The sequence below is a fragment of the Leucoraja erinacea genome, chromosome 3 (genome assembly GCF_028641065.1).
Source record: "Leucoraja erinacea ecotype New England chromosome 3, Leri_hhj_1, whole genome shotgun sequence".
Classification (NCBI taxonomy): domain Eukaryota; kingdom Metazoa; phylum Chordata; class Chondrichthyes; order Rajiformes; family Rajidae; genus Leucoraja; species Leucoraja erinaceus.
The window spans coordinates 43,314,780-43,332,562 of record NC_073379.1 but is presented as its reverse complement, the minus strand read 5'-3'; the positions used below and the strand labels follow the sequence as shown (position 1 = coordinate 43,332,562).

The 17,783-nt window shown below is 41.4% G+C and overlaps 1 protein-coding gene across 4 annotated transcripts in view; it reads right to left on the bottom strand.

Moving 5' to 3' along the window:
• Positions 1 to 17,783, bottom strand: part of frem1a (Fras1 related extracellular matrix 1a) — a 120,041-nt gene that overhangs the window by 64,624 nt on the left and 37,634 nt on the right. For all 4 annotated transcript variants that reach the window (XM_055632555.1, XM_055632557.1, XM_055632558.1 and 1 more), the window contains exons 7-13: positions 15,477 to 15,585; positions 12,645 to 12,776; positions 11,763 to 12,107; positions 9,075 to 9,217; positions 4,487 to 4,683; positions 2,692 to 2,782; positions 1,251 to 1,418 (exon numbers count right to left, since the gene is read on the bottom strand). In XM_055632555.1, the coding sequence (XP_055488530.1) occupies positions 1,251 to 1,418; positions 2,692 to 2,782; positions 4,487 to 4,683; positions 9,075 to 9,217; positions 11,763 to 12,107; positions 12,645 to 12,776; positions 15,477 to 15,585 (1,185 nt within the window). The remainder of the gene's footprint in view (positions 1 to 1,250; positions 1,419 to 2,691; positions 2,783 to 4,486; positions 4,684 to 9,074; positions 9,218 to 11,762; positions 12,108 to 12,644; positions 12,777 to 15,476; positions 15,586 to 17,783) is intronic.

Below are 17,783 nucleotides of genomic sequence, written 5' to 3'. Positions count from 1 at the left end.
GACATTATTTTATTTATGTCTGTCTTTAGCTTCTCTTGCTATGCTGCACTATAAAGTCACCAGTGATCCTGGATTCTCAACCCATAACATTGCCTATTTCCTTCACTCCATAGATGCTGCCTCACCCGCTGAGTTTCTCCAGCATTTTTGTCTACATGGAGTCCAGCATGGTCAATGTGAGGGTTTGTTCAAATAAACAAAAATCTTCAGATGCTGGGAATCCAAAATGAAAGTAGAAAATGCTGGAAACACTCTGGAGGTCAGGCAGCACCTGTGGAGATTGAAACAACATTTCAGGTTCTCGGCTCTTGATCAGAACTGAAAAAGAAAGCTTTTTTTACTCTTTCCATGTTCTGACAAAAGTTCTAGAACCTGAAATATTAACTATTTCGCTGTCCACGTGTGCGTACGGACCTGCTGAATGTTTCCAGCATGTTCTGGTTGTATTTCATTATTTTATATGGCATTGGTTTTGCAGAGATACAGGAGACTGTAGATGGTGATATCTGGAGCAAGACAGGATCTTGACCCAAAATGTCAACTATTCCTTTGTCTGCCTGACCCTGTATTTCTTCAGCAGTTGGTTTTTTGCTGGCATTACTTATGATTTCTGAACAGAAACATTTGCAATGAATACACTGGTCCTCTAGTATGAGCTTACCAACACCATTTCAGTTTGCCATTGCCCTTACCTCCAACATTATCTATGAGAGTTTGGAGATAAGAGATCCGGACAATAGAAATTTGAAATGAAAAGTACTTACTGACATCCACACAGTGATCTTAAGTACTGCTACTCCAATCTCTGATACTTTGCTACCATAATCTGCAGCAACTAGTTTCTTGGCAGATCAGGCGACAAAATATTGATAATACACAATGTGCAGGAGTTACTCAGCATGTCAGGCAGCATCTCTGGCAAACGTGGATAGGTGACGTTTTGGGTCAGACAGTCAGACAGTCCGAAGAAGGGTCCCACCTAAAATGTCATCCATCCATGTTCTGCAGAGATGCTGCCTGACCTGTTAGGTTACTCCAGCACTTTGTTTCTTTTTTTTTTCTCAACCAGCATCTGAAGGGACTTGTTTCTACAAAATATTGATAAGCCGAACCATGACGTTTTGAACTCCTGCCAACAAAAAGGTCCAAAACCATTCAAAAATGTAACTACCTCCGAAGAAAGGGATCAGCTGGCACCAGGCCAGTTATCGAAGTCAGAACTGACGTTGTGCCAATTTGTAGGTCATTACCTCAGGAGCTTGATTGTTGACCGGGAGAACCGTGATGTTGAAGCAGAGGCCAACTAACGTGCCACCATGTTGGTTACTGACTGAGAAATGAAACTGCAGCTGGTGTGGGTAGGGCCCTATATCCTGCAGAGGAGGCATGTAGGCCACTCTCAGGTGGTTCACGGCATCCTGAAACAAACCAAAAGAGAACGCTTACAATTAATCACAGAAGGCCACTGACAAAAACAAAATCAGTAAGAGCCCTGTACTAACAATTTCAGCTCGCCATAACTCTCGCCATAACGCCATAACAGACTCAGTGGTTTCATATGATTCTATTAATTGACTTTATTGCGGTTGTTCCCTAAATCTGAACATCAGTGTACCGTAAGGCTGTGACAATGGTATCGACTTGTAAAATGGGCTCGTTTTCCATCCCTTCAACCTTCAGTAAAGTTCTGGCAAAAGCTGGGAAGTTCACCATTGGCTTGGAGGGTTGCAGGTACAATATTGCGCCTCAGCGTCAGCAGATAGTACTCCTCACATTGGAGTCTGGATTCAACATTAAAGCTGCAGTCTTTACCATCTACATTGTGCATTGCTGTAAGCCAACGTTCTGAAGAAGAGTCCCAGCCTGAAACTTCAACTATTCCTATTCTCGAGAGATGCTGCCTGATCCATTGAGTTACTTCAGCATTTTGTGTCTATCTTCGGAATAAACCAGCATCTGCAGTTCCTTCCTACACATTCTGACTTCAACTGTCCCTCATGTTCCCACATGACAAAGATCTATCTTGGGTAGTGTAAGATCTTTCAAATGCAGAGAGACATTTAATATCAGAGAGGAATCGTGCATGTGCATTCAGCTGATCAAGCCTTTATTGTTTTTTCAAAGATGCTTTTGAAAATCTCCATAGGTTTCTGCCCAATTGGTTTCATTTTTTTCAATTGCAGATGCTTACCCAATTTACACTTGAAAGCTAATATTTCATGTCTCTATCAGCCCAATTGGGAAATGTGTTGTAAATCCTACACATTTAATAATTTTTCCTCTGAAACACAGTATTCTTTAAGCTTTCATTGTCCACCTTGTTATGGTCTGGACTGTATGAAGATAGAAGCAGCTTTAAAATAACTTACAAAGTGGCGCTACTGAAGGGGAATGTTTACAGTACTGCGGGGCAAGGGTGGTGGATTAGACAAGTTCATTAGGTCTTTCAAAAAACCATCACAGAAACAATGGGGTGAATGGGTGCCTTATCTGCTATATCTATCTGTGGATTATTTTAATTAATAATAACTGGCTCTTTGAAATGGTCAATGGGTTTTTATGTGCATATTTGTGACATGGGTTCTATTTTTATACTGCTCTGAATTGATTCAGAAAGAGAGTAGAAGGATTGAAGACGTTTTTTGCTCTTAATTCTTAAAGGGAAATTTGAAAGTAAAGCATTTTAATCACCTGTGTAAATGACCTGAGCATTGGGGCACTGGACTCTTTAATCAGTTTCTTCATGCTGTCAGTCAGTAGTAGTTTCCCAGCATCAAGCAGCCTCATCAGAGAAGGAAAAATACAGTTAGAACCTTGAACGATCCCACCTTTAGAACCTCATATATCTCGATTTAACAACATTCACTTGATTAATGGACCCGTTTTACACAAACATCAAGAATTGTGCCTGACATCCCATCCTCTACACGGCACAAGCCATGAATGGAATGAAATGCTCTCCATTTGCCAATGTGATAACTAATAGGTCCATCAACAGCTTATCATTCGAGCATGCCTGGCCTCACCCTATCAGAATTATTCCCTGTGCCTTATCCATCTCTCCTCCACTTTCTCTGCAACATAGAACAAACTTGTTTTTCTTTTTTTCTTTTTCCTGGTTCTGTAAATGTCTTTGACATGAGATGATAACTCTGCTTCTCTTTCCATTGTGGCTGCCTGGCCTGCCAAATATTTCCGGCATTATCCATTTCTGACTGTTTCAGATTTCCTACTCCTGCGATTAATACCTCAATTAAAATATGAAAGCCACAATGAGTCTGCAGGATCTCATTTTTGAGTAGCCACTATGTGATGTTAATGATACTTCCAAAGTATCAAAGCCGTCAACGTATCATCATACCTGCCTCCAGATGAGATTAGTTTATCTTGGCATTATGTTTAGCAAAGACATTGTGGGCCGAAGGGCCTGTTGCTGTGCTGTACCTTTCCTTGTTCTATGTTCAAACCAATCTGGAGTGATGTCCAGAACCTACTGCATATGGACATGAATTGGTTCATTCTCTGTACAGCAATGACTTTGGTTCAGACCTCTACTCAATAAAAATGCAATACTTTTGGGCATTTGTTGACTGCCTAAAACAAACTATGCTCCTGAATCTTCTTAAGAAGGAACTGCAGATGCTGGAAAATCGAAGGTACACAAAAATGCTGGAGAAACTCAGCGGGTGCAGCAGCATCCATGGAGCGAAGGAAATAGGCAACGTTTCGGGCTGAAACATTGTCTATTTCCTTCGCTCCATAGATGCTGCTGCTGCACCCGCTGAGTTTCTCCAGCATTTTTGTGTACCTTCGATTTTCCAGCATCTGCAGTTCCTTCTTAAGAAGATTCAGGAGCATAGTTTGTTTTAGGCAGTCAACAAATGCCCAAAAGTATTGCATTTTTATTGAGTAGAGGTCTGAACCAAAGTCATTGCTGTACAGAGAATGAACCAATTCATGTCCATATGCAGTAGGTTCTGGACATCACTCCGGATTGGTTTGAACATAGAACAAGGAAAGGTACAGCACAGCAACAGGCCCTTCGGCCCACAATGTCTTTGCCAAACATAATGCCAAGATAAACTAATCTCATCTGGAGGCAGGTATGATGATACGTTGATGGCTTTGATACTTTGGAAGTATCATTAACATCACATAGTGGCTACTCAAAAATGAGATCCTGCAGACTCATTGTGGCTTTCATATTTTAATTGAGGTATTAATCGCAGGATGCTGAATCTGCTTCATTTGTTACTGCATGTATTGCTTTGCTTCCTCCTAATCTACCCCTACCTCCTGTTTAGCAGCTGCTTCAAAGGTCTCAACCTGCATAATTGTGACACACTCAGTCTCAAGCATTATTCCTACAAATATCATTATGTTGCAAAGGAATTCAAAACAACATCTTGTGAAATACATTGCCAGATACTTAAGATCGTTCAGCGTGGCCATAATGTTCAAAGTAGTCGAGAAAGCATACACATACCGAGATACTGAAGTAAAGAAGGGTGGAGTTGTGATTGTATATACAATTTGCCCGTTTGGAGACTCGGTGTCTGTGAAGTGCAGCTGGTTCTTCGTCAGATGAGCCATCTCGGTCTCTTTAACGACGAGCTGGCGGACAACTCCAGGTGCTTCCTTGGGAAGCTGATCATCCACAGGGGTGATGTGAACAATTACAGTCTGCAAGTAATTTAACTCCGTGAGAAAAGACTGCAAGAGTTTTATAGCATTAATGAGGAAATAAACATTAAGGTTTAGGTTTAGATTTACTATTTACTATTGACTCATGCACTGAGGTACAGAGAAATACTTTGTTTTGCATGCTAAATAAACACATCAGATATACCATGCATAGATACAATTAGTTCAAACACAAGCATTTTAGATAGAGCACAGGGGATGTTACAGACTGCAGAATATAGTTCTCAACATTGTGGCGCATTGTAATGCAACAGTTGCTGAGACGAAGTCCATTGTCCTCAATGGTGTAGAGGTGAATTGATCAGTACTCTAACTTATGGAAGGACCATGCCGAAGCCTGATAATAGAGGAAGAGAAGCTGTTAATGAGTCTGGCGATGCGGGCCTTTAAACATCTGTACTTTCTCCCAGACATGAGCAGAGAGAAGGAGTGACCAGGGTGGGACAAGTCTTTGATTATGTTGGCGACAAACCACAGCACATTGTGAATTTTAATGTTCATTTTCACAGGGCTGCACAGTGGTGCAGCAGTATAATTGTGCCTTACCGCACCAGAGATTCAGGTTCGATCCTGACTATGGGCGCTGAAGTTTGTACATTGTCCCTGTGACTGCGTGGGTTTTCTCCAGGGTGCTCCAGCTTCCTCTCACACTCCAAAGACCTACAGATTTGTAGGTTAATTGGCTTCTGTAAATTGTAAATTGTCCCTAGTGTGTAGGATAGTTCGATGTTTCGGGAAGTTCATTGGTCGGCACGAACTCAGTGAGTTAAAGGGCCTGTTTCCATGCTGTATCTTTAAAGTTTAAAGGATAGGGCTGGGATTCTCACAGTAAATTCCAAACAGGGGTGAACTGCATAAGGCACCTTTGTATTCCTTTGTAATTCAGACTTTAACACAAATGTCTTGCTGCTGACTGCAGGTTCTGGGTCAACTTTTAAAACACTGCCTATGCTAATAAGCATGTGTGGTTAATGGGAAACATTCTGCAATGATTGAACTTTTGGGAAATCACAGCAAGTTCTGTCCCCATTATTCAATAAGTTTGGCCATGAGGGAGGTACACCACTGGTCGCATCCGCTCAGTGAGTCAATTATGTGTTCCTTTGGTGAATTAGTTTGATAGAATATAATCACATCTTCAAAACACTAAGGGGTGGAGGGGTAAAGCAAGATCGCTGTAGGTCAGACGATCTACTGCTGTCATTCAGGTAAGATTAAAAGGTACAGGCAGTCCATAGGTTTACGACAGAGAACTGCTCATAACCCGAACTGTTTGTAAGTCAGAAATGAAAAAAAAAGTGTGTGGGAGATGATCACAGAAACAGTTATAATGGGAGAGCAAGCAAGCACAGGAAGAATGGCCGCCAGTTGCCTCACTGACTTAGTGAGTGAGCGAGTGTGTCTGCTCCACGCTTCCCACCTTTGTTCGGCTCGATCCAGCACCCGATTATTGCGGCTCGTTATTGGGGTGGGGAGTGAGGCCTGCAGAAGTGCTCCATTTCCACCCGGAAAAAGATGCCTGCACCCTTCAGCAGCTAGTATATCCATCCCTGTCCATCTTGCCAGATTCCAAAATGCTCATTCGTATGTATAGTGTCCATGAGTCGGACGTTTATAACCCAGGAAAGACTTGCATTCTTTGTTGCAGGTTAGCTTTGAATATCTGCAAAGATCTCGACAATCATTTAATTGAATTAAGGGAAGTGAATACAAGCTGTCAGCATTTGTTTTGTGCTGGCAATCAAAGGTGAGTTCCCCCCCTAATGGCCCTGGTATTCATTGTTGTAATGACGCTGACACTGCTGGTGTTTACTTTCGCTAAACCTGACAGGTTGTTATTTGGGCCCACCGAGTCCATGCCGATCATTAATAACCCATTCGCACTAGTTCCATGTTATCCCACTTTTGCATCCACTCCTTACATAATATAGGCATTTTGTAGAGGCCAATTAACTTACAAACCCACACCTCTTTGACAAATGGGAGGGAGTGCAGCGTAGGTTCACCAGGTTCATTCCCGGGATGGCGGGACTGACATATGATGAAAGAATGGATCGAATGGGCTTGTAATCACTGGAATTTAGATGAGAGGGGATCTTATACAAACATATAAAATTCTTAAGGAATTGGACAGGCTAGATGCAGGACAAATGTTCCCGATGTTGGGGGAGTCCAAAACCAAGGGTCACAGTTTGAGAATAAGGGGTAAGCCATTTAGGACTGAGTCGAGGAAAAACCTTTTCACCCAGAGAGTTGTGAGTGTGGAATTCTCTGCCACATAAGGCAGTGGAGGCCAATTCGCTAGATGTATTCAAGAGAGAGTTGGATATCGCTCTTATGGCTAACGGAATCAAAGGATATGGATATGAAAAAGCAGGAACGGGGTACTGATTCTGGATGATCAGCTATGATCATATTGAATGGCGGTGCTGGGCTCGAAGGACTGAATGACCTACTCCTACTCCTATTTTCTATGTGTTTATGTTTCTACTATGAAACATGACTACCCAGAAAAAACTCACGGAGTCACAGGAAGAACATGTAAATTTCACACAGACAGTAGAGCTGTACAGTGTACAGAGAGGTTGTTGACCATAATCCCTTGCTTCTCCACAACCTGTGCATGTGCAGTTATCACTGAATTAATAATTTGATGTCAACATCTATTTTTTAAGCATAATTCTCCCTTTCAGAACCAGGGAGTGGTATCATTGTGTTTATGGCAATGTAATAAGACAGTATTTCTTCTGAACAATCTCAAGACCAGAAAACTAATTAGAAATATTTAGCACACAAGTTTCTCATAGCAACATATTAAAATTTTATGGCTTCAGTAATAATGAAAATATATATATATTTAATTTTATATTTATCAATTTCTACTTTAGTCCCATGTGACTGTCCATGTTTTTGTAAAAACATTAAGTGAAATAAAATGAGAGTATCTTATTTCTGTCAGAACTCTTTCACTCAGACAGTAGTGTGTATATGGAATGAGCTGCCAGAGGAGATAGTTGAAGTAGGTACTATAACAGCATGCAAAATACACTTGGGCAGATACATGGATAGGAATGGGATGGAGAGATATGGGGGAGCAAGTGCACAGAAATGGGACAAGCTTAGATGGTGCAACTTGGTCAGCATGGATGAGTTGGGCCGAAGGGACCTATTTACGTCACATGTGGTTTCATGACTATAACCTGTGACCTCTATAACAATATTTCTTCACATTTCAACTTAAAATGTGTGGCCCCTAAAAGCGTACATCTAATTCCGTAGTAATGGATTGGCAGTTGAAGGAAACAACTCCCCTGCATCTAATCTCACAGTCCAGCCCGCATTCTTGTATGACTCACTTTTCTAAATAGTAATGAGCAGAGCTGTTCTTTCTCAACCACTTCTCAGCGTGACTATTTCATTTCAGTAATTAACAGTGACCACACCGCATACATACCAAGGCCAGCATAACTTTGCCCTTATAGTAATAATATATTTAACTTCCATACTTGGCCACTTTTCTGGTGAATATTTTACTGCTTAATGGAACATAAATTAATTGAGACTTTTAACTGTATCATTAAATGCTTGCTGTTGTTTACACATCAGAAAACTATCTAATCTAATTTCTTAATTGACCCAATTTACCCAACATTTTGACATTATTTAAAAAAATCTATTCTCTGACTGGTTCATTCTGACTGCTTGTAGAATTGTCTAATTTTTAATTACTTTTCCTTCAAGGATCCTTAATGATCGGATAATCAATCAATTCTATCTCTTAAACAACTTGTTCTGAGATAAGATGCTTCCTAATTGCTTTCATGGCATCCTGTTATAGAAAACTCTCTCAAATGCATTCTGCAAATTCATCCTTCAAATTACTTTTGTCAATTTATTTTGGGATGAAAATCAGATTAAAATGTGCTTATTGTAATTACAGGTAGATAAAAATGCTGGAGAAACTCAGCGGGTGAGGCAGCATCTTTAGAGCGAAGGAAATGGGCAACGTTTAGGGTCGAAACCCTTCTTCAGCCAATTACATTTGTAATTACATTTGGAATTTCCTGATTGATTCTCTCTTCAATTCAATTGTATTTTTAAAAGGGAATTGAATATATATATGCAGAGAAAATTGCAGAGCCGCCATAGAAAAGTAAATTGCTGGCATTATTTGAATTTTTTTGCAGTCTACAATTATCAACAATAAGCTAATTTTATGTTTCTTAATTCCTAAAGCTTTCATGGTTTTGAAACCATTCATTATATCCTCTCTATTTTTTTCTGTTTTTCAGGAGAGATGTTTTCATCTCTTTTTCCATCACATTATCACAATTCCTGTGACCACACAGTGGTTGGATACAGACAGATACCTGAGTTTCTGAAAGGTTTGGAGGGTCATGACTGTCAAGCAGAATAAACTCAAAGGAATCTTCAAACATTTCTCCTCCCAAGTGACGATAGTAGATTGCCCCATTGAAGAGGTCTCTCTGAAGGAAACTGTTGATAGGATAGCCTGATAAAAGCAAGTAACAATAAACAAAGTATTTTAATAGTGAATGACAGAGAGAACATAAATTATCATTATTACTAGTTGCCGGGTGGTCCAGATAGTGACACTGATTCACATTGAATACACAGATCTTGAGAGTCCTGCTCTGGATTCAGTTCATGACCCATGCTGAGTTTACAGATTTAATTTCCTTGTTCGCTCCCAAGAATATCAGCAGGCAAAGGCGATGGACCAAAATGGTCCTCGTACAAGCATCAGGGCTGCCAACTCTCATGATTTGAGTGTGAGAATCACGCATTTGAACAAATTCTCAAGCTCTCACGCTGATTACAAATTTCTCACACTCTGTCGCGAGAAATTCTGTGATCTACGAAAATTTCAAAACTCAGATAAATTGCATGGGCCGCGGGTGTTGGAGAGCTGGGGCTGAGGGAGGGATGGAAGCAGAACGAGCAGCAGGGACAGATGCCGGGAGCTGGGGTTGGCGAGTGTTTGCCGGGTTGACGAGTGTTTGTGGGGCTGGCGAGTCGCTCGCTGCAGCTCCGGCCATGGAGCAGCCTCAGTGCAAGATTCCCGGGCCGTCGGAGGCGTCGGAAGCGTTGCGCCGCTGCCGTGAGAGTCTCTGTGCCAAAGGACAGAGACTCTCAAAGGGAGGCAGAGAGAGAGAGAGGAGGAGGGAGGGAGGGAGGGAGAGAGAGAGAGAGGGAGAGAGAGAGTGGAGAGAGAGAGGGAGAGAGAGAGAGAGAGAGAGGGAGAGAGAGGAGAGAGAGAGGAGAGGGAGAGAGAGAGGGGGAAGAGTTTGGGAGGGGGAGATATACTAGGGTGAGAGTGGGAAAGAAAGAGAGAGGCGAGAGAGATGGGAGGGGGGGGAGAGAGAGAGAGGAGAGAGAGAGAGGGGGAAGAAGGAAATAGAGAGAGGAGAGAGGTTTCCGTGCGGTTCCCGGAGGTTGCAGGTGATTGCCAGAGGTTGCAGGTAGTGGAAGCAGGTGGGGAGACTGACAAAAACCTCCAGGAACCTCCGGGAACTGCACGGAAACCTTGGATGGGGCGCAAAGTCTCCAGAGGTTTCCGTTCAGGTTTCCGTTCAGGTTTCCTATGTGGAACCGGGGCATATTAGATAACAAGGAAGCCAATGAATGTAGCAAATTTTGTTATCCATAATTTGGTATGTGAAGTGCCCCATAAAGGATTAATGCATTAGATAAGCATCCGTGGACTTGAACGTAATAGGTTATGGGGCTTTATGTGTGTGCCAGATATATTGGCTAGGAGTAAGGCCAAGTGTGTAACCAGAGTCAAGGTCTGGAATAGTACTAGGTGTGCAGTCAAAGCTGGGAACAGGTGAGTGTTCAGCACTGGGAACCTAAGCAGGTAAGCAGCTATGATCAGGGCAGAATAGGGGGCCAGGTGTAAGGCTGGACTCAGGGATAGGAATGAGAGAAGGTATGCAACTGGAGTCAGGGCCAGTAGTACCAGGTGTGCAGTGAGACTTAGGTTGGTCAACATAGGCCAAGTGTTTGATTATAACCTGATTTCCATACATGAATACACTAAGATCATTCATGTGCTGCACGTGTTGATCAGAGCCTGGGCTCTACTGTGGAATGTAATTAGGAATGTAATTTAGTCTAACCTTATTCATAGCTAATCCAATTTAAAGCATATATATTGCATTAAACTGTAAGTTAAAAGACTCGCTACAGTATGCACCATATTGCGCAATTTCAAGCTGAAAAATGCAAAAGTTCTGTACCAATGGGAGGAGGGACACCCTCCTCCCACAAAGTTAAATACTGCGTGTAAAGTGGCCCTTCAGCCCACCGAGTCAATGTTGGCCATCAACCACCCATTTACACTAACCCTGTATTAACCCCAATTTTTATTACCTCCACATTCTGATCAACTCCCTCTAGATTCTGCCACTCACCTACACACACTAGGGACAATTTACAATTGCCAATTAACCTAACTACAGTGGTATTGGGTATTGGTTTATTATAGTACCGAGATACAATGAAAAATGTGCTACGGCATACTGTCCAGGTAGATCATATCATACATGAGCACAGCAGGTAGTGCAAAAAACTGAACAGTGTGCAGTATATTGTGTTACAGAGAAAATGCAGGTTAAAAAAATTAATGGCCGCAATGGAATAGACTGGAAGATCATGAATACATCCATAGCATATGTGAGGTCTCTTCGAGAGTCAGATAACAGCGGGGAAGAGGATTTTTTTCTGAATTTGTTGGCATTTGGTTTCAAGATTACAGATTACAGCAGGTTTTCTGCTTTATTGGTGAATAGTTCAATTTAATTCTAAAGTAGACTCAGTGTTTAACACATCCACCAATATTGGTGACTTTTGCAAAACAAGTATCATGCAGCCTTACCATGGCAAAAAGTGTCACACTTATACAACAGGGACTTTGAATTAAGGCAAGGATATGGATGTATTTTGGAGCCAGAGTAAAGGAAGCAACCAAAACTGAAAGTCTGGGAAGAAGAAAGTGATTGATGTTTTAATCATCAGGCTGGGTTAAAAGATACCTGTCAGACCAGGAGCTGTTCTTTTAATGATCTCTCCAGCTTGTGGAGTTTTGATGATTTTGAACAAGACGTAGTCATCACTTGAGTCCATGTCTGATGCTTGAAGCATAAACTTCTCAATCAGCATTTCGTGGTCCTCGCACAGTTCAAAGATTACATTGTTGATAAGGAATGGAGGACTGTCATCTTTGGGTAAGATCTTGATAGGGAATTTGTGTCGGGTGCTATGAAGACCATCAAAAATTCTGAATACAATGAAATCATTTGCAGTGTCACTGTCATCATGATGATAGCGGACAACACCTGCTTTGATGTCATTGACTGTAAACATGAAGCCTTTTCCACCTGCAAATAACATAAATTAGTCAGGTTAGTCCACAAATTGGATTACTTCTGTGCATTAATATGACATCATACTTTCCCTTGGGAATTAATTTTAAAAAGGGCTGTGACTGGGGTTCTTATATGTAAATGGTTTTGCACATCATATTTGACCATTGACTCACGATATATATGCACGCACATTTCAGATGTGGACTCTCATACATTGGCGAGACCAAACGTAGACTGGGCAATCGTTTTGCTGGACACCTTCGCTCAGTCCGCCTGAAACTACCTGATCTTCCAGTTGCTAAACACCTTAATTCTCCTTCCCAATCCCACTTGGCCAAGAACCACCAACCTACAAATTGGGAATTACAGTCAGTGACTTTGCGGTGTTGCATCTCAATCTGGTAGATTCTACTTTGGAATAGAAGACATCAAGCCGGGTCCCACAGTTTAAAATTATGGATCAAATTATTAATTATACCAGGGAAAAGGAATTTCTCCTTTGGTGAGTTTCAGGGCGTCCATTCGCCAGTTTGGTGAAAGGATATTAACCTCTTACTGTTAACCGTCCATGTTGTAAGCCGGCCACCGTAACCAAACGAACTGCAGTGATGTCGTCATTGTCCACGACTTGAAACTGTTCCCAGGTGATAGGTCGAGACTGGCCTTCCAATAGATCAAGTCCTGCAAAACAGAATCAAACATGGTGAATGTTAGCTCATTATCATTGCTGAAAGTGGTGACTTTATGGCCTATGAGGTCTACTTCAATGTAGACCTTTGAACCATCTTTCATCAGACTTTTTCGGACTACAATGTTATATCTTGCACTCTATGTTATACTATAATGTGTGTGGTACCTGTATCCTTTATCTGTGTACTGTGAATGGCTTGATTGTATTCATGTATATTATTTTCTTTGACCAGATAACATGCAAACAAAAGCTTTTAACTGTACCTCGGTACATGTGACAATAATAATAAACTAAACTAATCAATGAAATGCTTACACGTGTATATTTATTCATTTGTAATCTCAGGTTCCAAAATATTCAACAGATACAAATATATCTTTGTGTGCGGACTAAATTATTAGAAATCATTAAATAATTTGCCAAATCATTTTTAGATGGTAAAATCTAAGCAAAGAAAGAAAGAGAATTGAGAGAAATTTAGTGATGAAATATTGTTTATTTTAGCCAATAGATAACAATGATGCATGTGAAAACACAATTTGCCAGTAAGGAGAGTACTCTTTTGAACAAACTTAATGTTTTGGGATCTGGGCATTGCTGACAAAGCCAGCCTTTGTTTCTCACCCTAATAGCCATTGGTAAAGAGGTGTTGAGCCACCATCTCAAACTGCTGCACCCCTTCAGGTGAGGATAGTCCCACAATTGGTAGAATGTTCTTGGTTTTTAGACCCAATAATGATGAAAGACCAGCAGCTCAGTGGTGCTGCTGATAAAGCTGCTGACTCACAGAGACCTGAGTTTGATCATGTCCACGGATGCTAACTGCATGGAGTTTTCACGTTCTCTCTGTGATGACATGGTGCACTGGTTTCCTCCCACATCCCAAAGACATGCAGGTTTATAAGTTGCGTTTTGGGCCGAAACCCTTCTTCAGAGTCTGAAGAAGGGTTTCGGCCCGAAACTGTCACCTATTTCCTTCGCTCCATAGATGCTGCTGCACCCGCTGAGTTTCTCCAGCATTTTTGTGTACCTTCGATCTTCCAGCATCTGCAGTTCCTTCTTGAACACAGGTTTATAAGTTAATTGGCTTCTATGAATTGCCTCTAGTGTGCAGGGAGTGGATGAGAAAATGAGATAACATTAATATATGTTTGATGGTCTACATGGACTCAGTGGACTGAAGGACCTGTTTCTATGCTGTACCTTACAATCAATGCAATTGATGAACCAAGGCAGGATGGTGATTTGGAGGAAAAGCTGCAGGAGCCAATATCCCATGTTCCTGCCTCCTTTGTCCTACTCAATATTGGAAGTCAAATATTTGAGATATGAAGAAAGCAACAGCAGTTGCTGATTAAGACTAAGCTAGACACAAAGTGCTGGAGTAACTCAGTCAGTCAGGCAGCATATCTGAAGAATAAGAATGGGGTACGTTATGGGTTGGAACCCTTCTTCAAATCCTTCAGTCTTCTTCATTTCTTCTACTTCAGACCCTATACTTTCATCTGAAGAAGGGCCCCGACTTGAAATGTCGCCTGCCCGTATTTTCCAGAGATGCTGTCTGACCTGTTGAGTTGCTCCATTATTTTGTTTCCATCTTCAAATATTTGAGAAGTGTTTTTAGAATAGCCTTGGTGTGTAACTGTGACACATTTTGTAGATGTTGCACACTGCAGCCACTGTACACTGGTGGAGTAGGGAATGATGTTTAGCGTGGCAATGAGGTGGAAATCAAGCAGTTGTGGGGAGAATTGTCAGAACTGCACTCATCCAGGCAAATGGTTATGATTTATTTATGCTTCTGACTTGTGCCTTGAAAATGGTAGAAAGATTTTAAAATGCGAGTGTTCACTACAGGAGATACAGCCACATGTTCTTATTGACATAATTTCTATAAATATGTTTAGAGATACAGCGTGAAAACAGGCCCTTCGGCCCACCAGGTCTGCACCGACCATTAATCACCCACACACTAGTTCTATCCCACACACTGGGGACAATTTACAGAAGCCAATTAACCTACAAACCCGCACATCTTTGGAAAGTGTGAGGAAACCGGAGCACCTGGAGAAAACCTACAGTATGCAGGTCACGGGGAGAACGTACGAACTCCGTAAAGACAAGCAGCCGTAGTGAGGATCGAACCCGTGTCTCTAGCGCTGTAGGCAGCAGCTCTACTGCTTCGCTATCGTGCCGCCCATTTGTCCTATTCTTTTTCTCCAAAGATACTGCCTGACCCACTGAGTTACGCCAGCATTTTGTGTCTATCTTGGGTATAAACCAGCATCTGCAGTTCCTTCCTACATAAGTGCCTTTTCTTATGTTTTTTGAAATCATTTGGTAACTTGGTGTCTATTCTCTTTAGGTCTTTTATATTAAAAAAAATCCCAAACACAAAAAGACTTTCAAATTTGTGAGAAGATGGACTTTGATAATCCTCAACCATAAATCAAATAGTTCACAAATGGGATTTGCTATATTCATGAACATTGGCATGGTTTAACATCATAACTTTGCACACACTTTATGTAAGCATCACTAAATTGATCAGAGGCTTGTTTGATTATAATTGAGCAAAAATAATCTGCCAGTCTTTGCTTGTATCGTTTGTGAACTAAGCCCTTCAGTCGGAAAAACTCGCTCCAACTCAGTTTCTCTCCAACAATTCAATTTATCAGAATGAAGCTTACCCATGTTCCAGGAAACTCTGGGAGCATTGGTATCAGCTGTCCTCACTGAAATGTGTACCGTGACTGGTGCACTGTTCCTGAAGTAGAAATCGTGAACTTCAAATTCGACCTGTTACAAATATATGGTCAAGGTCGATGAAAAATCACAAACAATGCAAAGGTAAAGCTCAAAGTGCGGTGCACTAGAATAATAATAAGATGAATATAGATGTTAAAGAGTCATTTCCTCTTCCCAAAGGCTGCGTCATTGTGAAGGAACCAAGCTTAAAACATTGCATACATTATGCAATTAACATGATCTAAATGCAAAGTTATCACACTGCATTTAATATATCTAAGCACATGCTCTACATTCATAAAATAAAAATTGAATTATAACTGGCTTCCCCCAATGCACATCAAGATTCTGTTCAAAATGGAAGCATTTGTAAAATTCCACTCTTATATTTAGAAATTAGTTTTGTGCTTAGAAACTAACTCAATGAGTTATTTTATTTAATCAATTAATTGAATCGCCTGATTCAACATTTAAACCAAAACATTGAATATCTCTGCGTCCACACATACTGCTTCACCCACTGAGTTTGTTAGTTTTTATTTATTTTTTCTTAAAGCTGGGGATCACAGTTTAAAAATAAGGATTGCCATTTCAAATAGAGTTTGTGAATTTCTTTTCTCTCAGAAAGTCATGAGTCTTGGAATTTCTCTTCCTCTAATGGCAGTGGAAGCAGAATCTTTGAATATTCTTAAGGCAGAGTTATAGAGGATAAGCAAGAGGTGAACGTCTACTGCAGTAAGACAGAGACTGCAGAGATTTGCAAAGGCTACTGAGGCGACTTTAAACTAGAATGGTTGGGGGGAGGGACTCAAATAGGGAAAGCTAGTAGTCAGTGTGTGAGGCAGGAGGCAGAGAAGGGTAGCACTCGGACACAAAATGTAGGGGAGAAAGAAGTAAAAGATAATAAACCGAGAATACGAGGGGGTGGGTTTCTTAAATGTGTATATTTTAATGCTAGGAGCATTGTAAGAAAGGTGGATGAGCTTAGAGCCTGGATTGACACCTGGAAGCATGATGTTGTGTCGATCAGTGAAACATGGTTGCAGGAGGGCTGTGATTGGAAACTAAATATTCCAGGATTTTTTTGCTTCAGGTGTGATAGAATTGGAGGGGCAAGAGGTGGAGGTGTTGCATTGCTTGTCAGGGGAGATATTACAGCAGTGCTTTGGCAAGATAGATTAGAGGGTTCGTCTAGGGAGGCTATTTGGGTGTAACTGAGAAATGGGAAAGGTGTAGCAACACTTATTGGGGTGTATTATAGACCGCCTAACCAGTGGCTGCTGGAAGTAAGTACCAAGCACTGGGTAGAAACGGTGGAAGATAGTGGACTTCAAATGGGTGTGGTTGGAGAAAGCATCCTGCTTGCCTGCTAGATTTTCACTTACTGTAACTGCAGGAAAAATGTTCCCGATGTTGGGGGCGTTCAGAACCATGGGTCACAGTTTAAGAATAAAGGGGGGGCCAGTTAGGACTGAGATGAGAACAAACTTTTTTCACGCAGAGAGTTGTGAATCTGGAATTCTCTGCCACAAAATGTAGTGCAGGCCAATTCACTGGATGTTTTCAAGAGAGTTACATTTAGTTCTTGGGGCTAACGACATCAAGAGATATGGGGAAAAAACAGGAAAGAGGTACTGATTTTAGATGAATAGCCATGATCATATTGAATGGCAGTGCTGGCTCGAAGGGCTGATGGCCTATTCCTGCACCTATTTTCTATGTTTCTATGCTTGAGTATATGGCAATAAAACTCGATCACTTGATTTTGAAGCATTCATGCATGGTGGAGGTAAAATGTAGTCATAGAGTGATACAGTGTGAAAACAGGCCCTTCGGCGCAACTTGCCCACACCCGCCAACATGTCCCAGCTACGCTACCTGCTTTTGGTCCATACCTCCAAACCTGTCCTATCCATGTATCAGTCTAACTTTTTCTTAAATGTTGGGATGGTCCCTGCCTCAACTACCTCCTCTGGCAGCTTGTTCCATACATCCATCACCCTTTGTGTGGATAAAGTTACCCCTTAAAAAATCACCTCTTAAAAATACTTCATACAAAAACCATTGAAATCATACGTCTACAGTGCACTAAAACATGATTTTAATACATCAAATTTCAAAATGTTCCTACCCTGGGAGGGAGGACACCCTTCTTCCACACCTTCTCCCCACTCGGTTGCTCCAGTCCCTCACCGGGTACCCCCAAGGCCAGTGAACAGTGATCGCACAGCCTCCCCACTTTCAAAAAT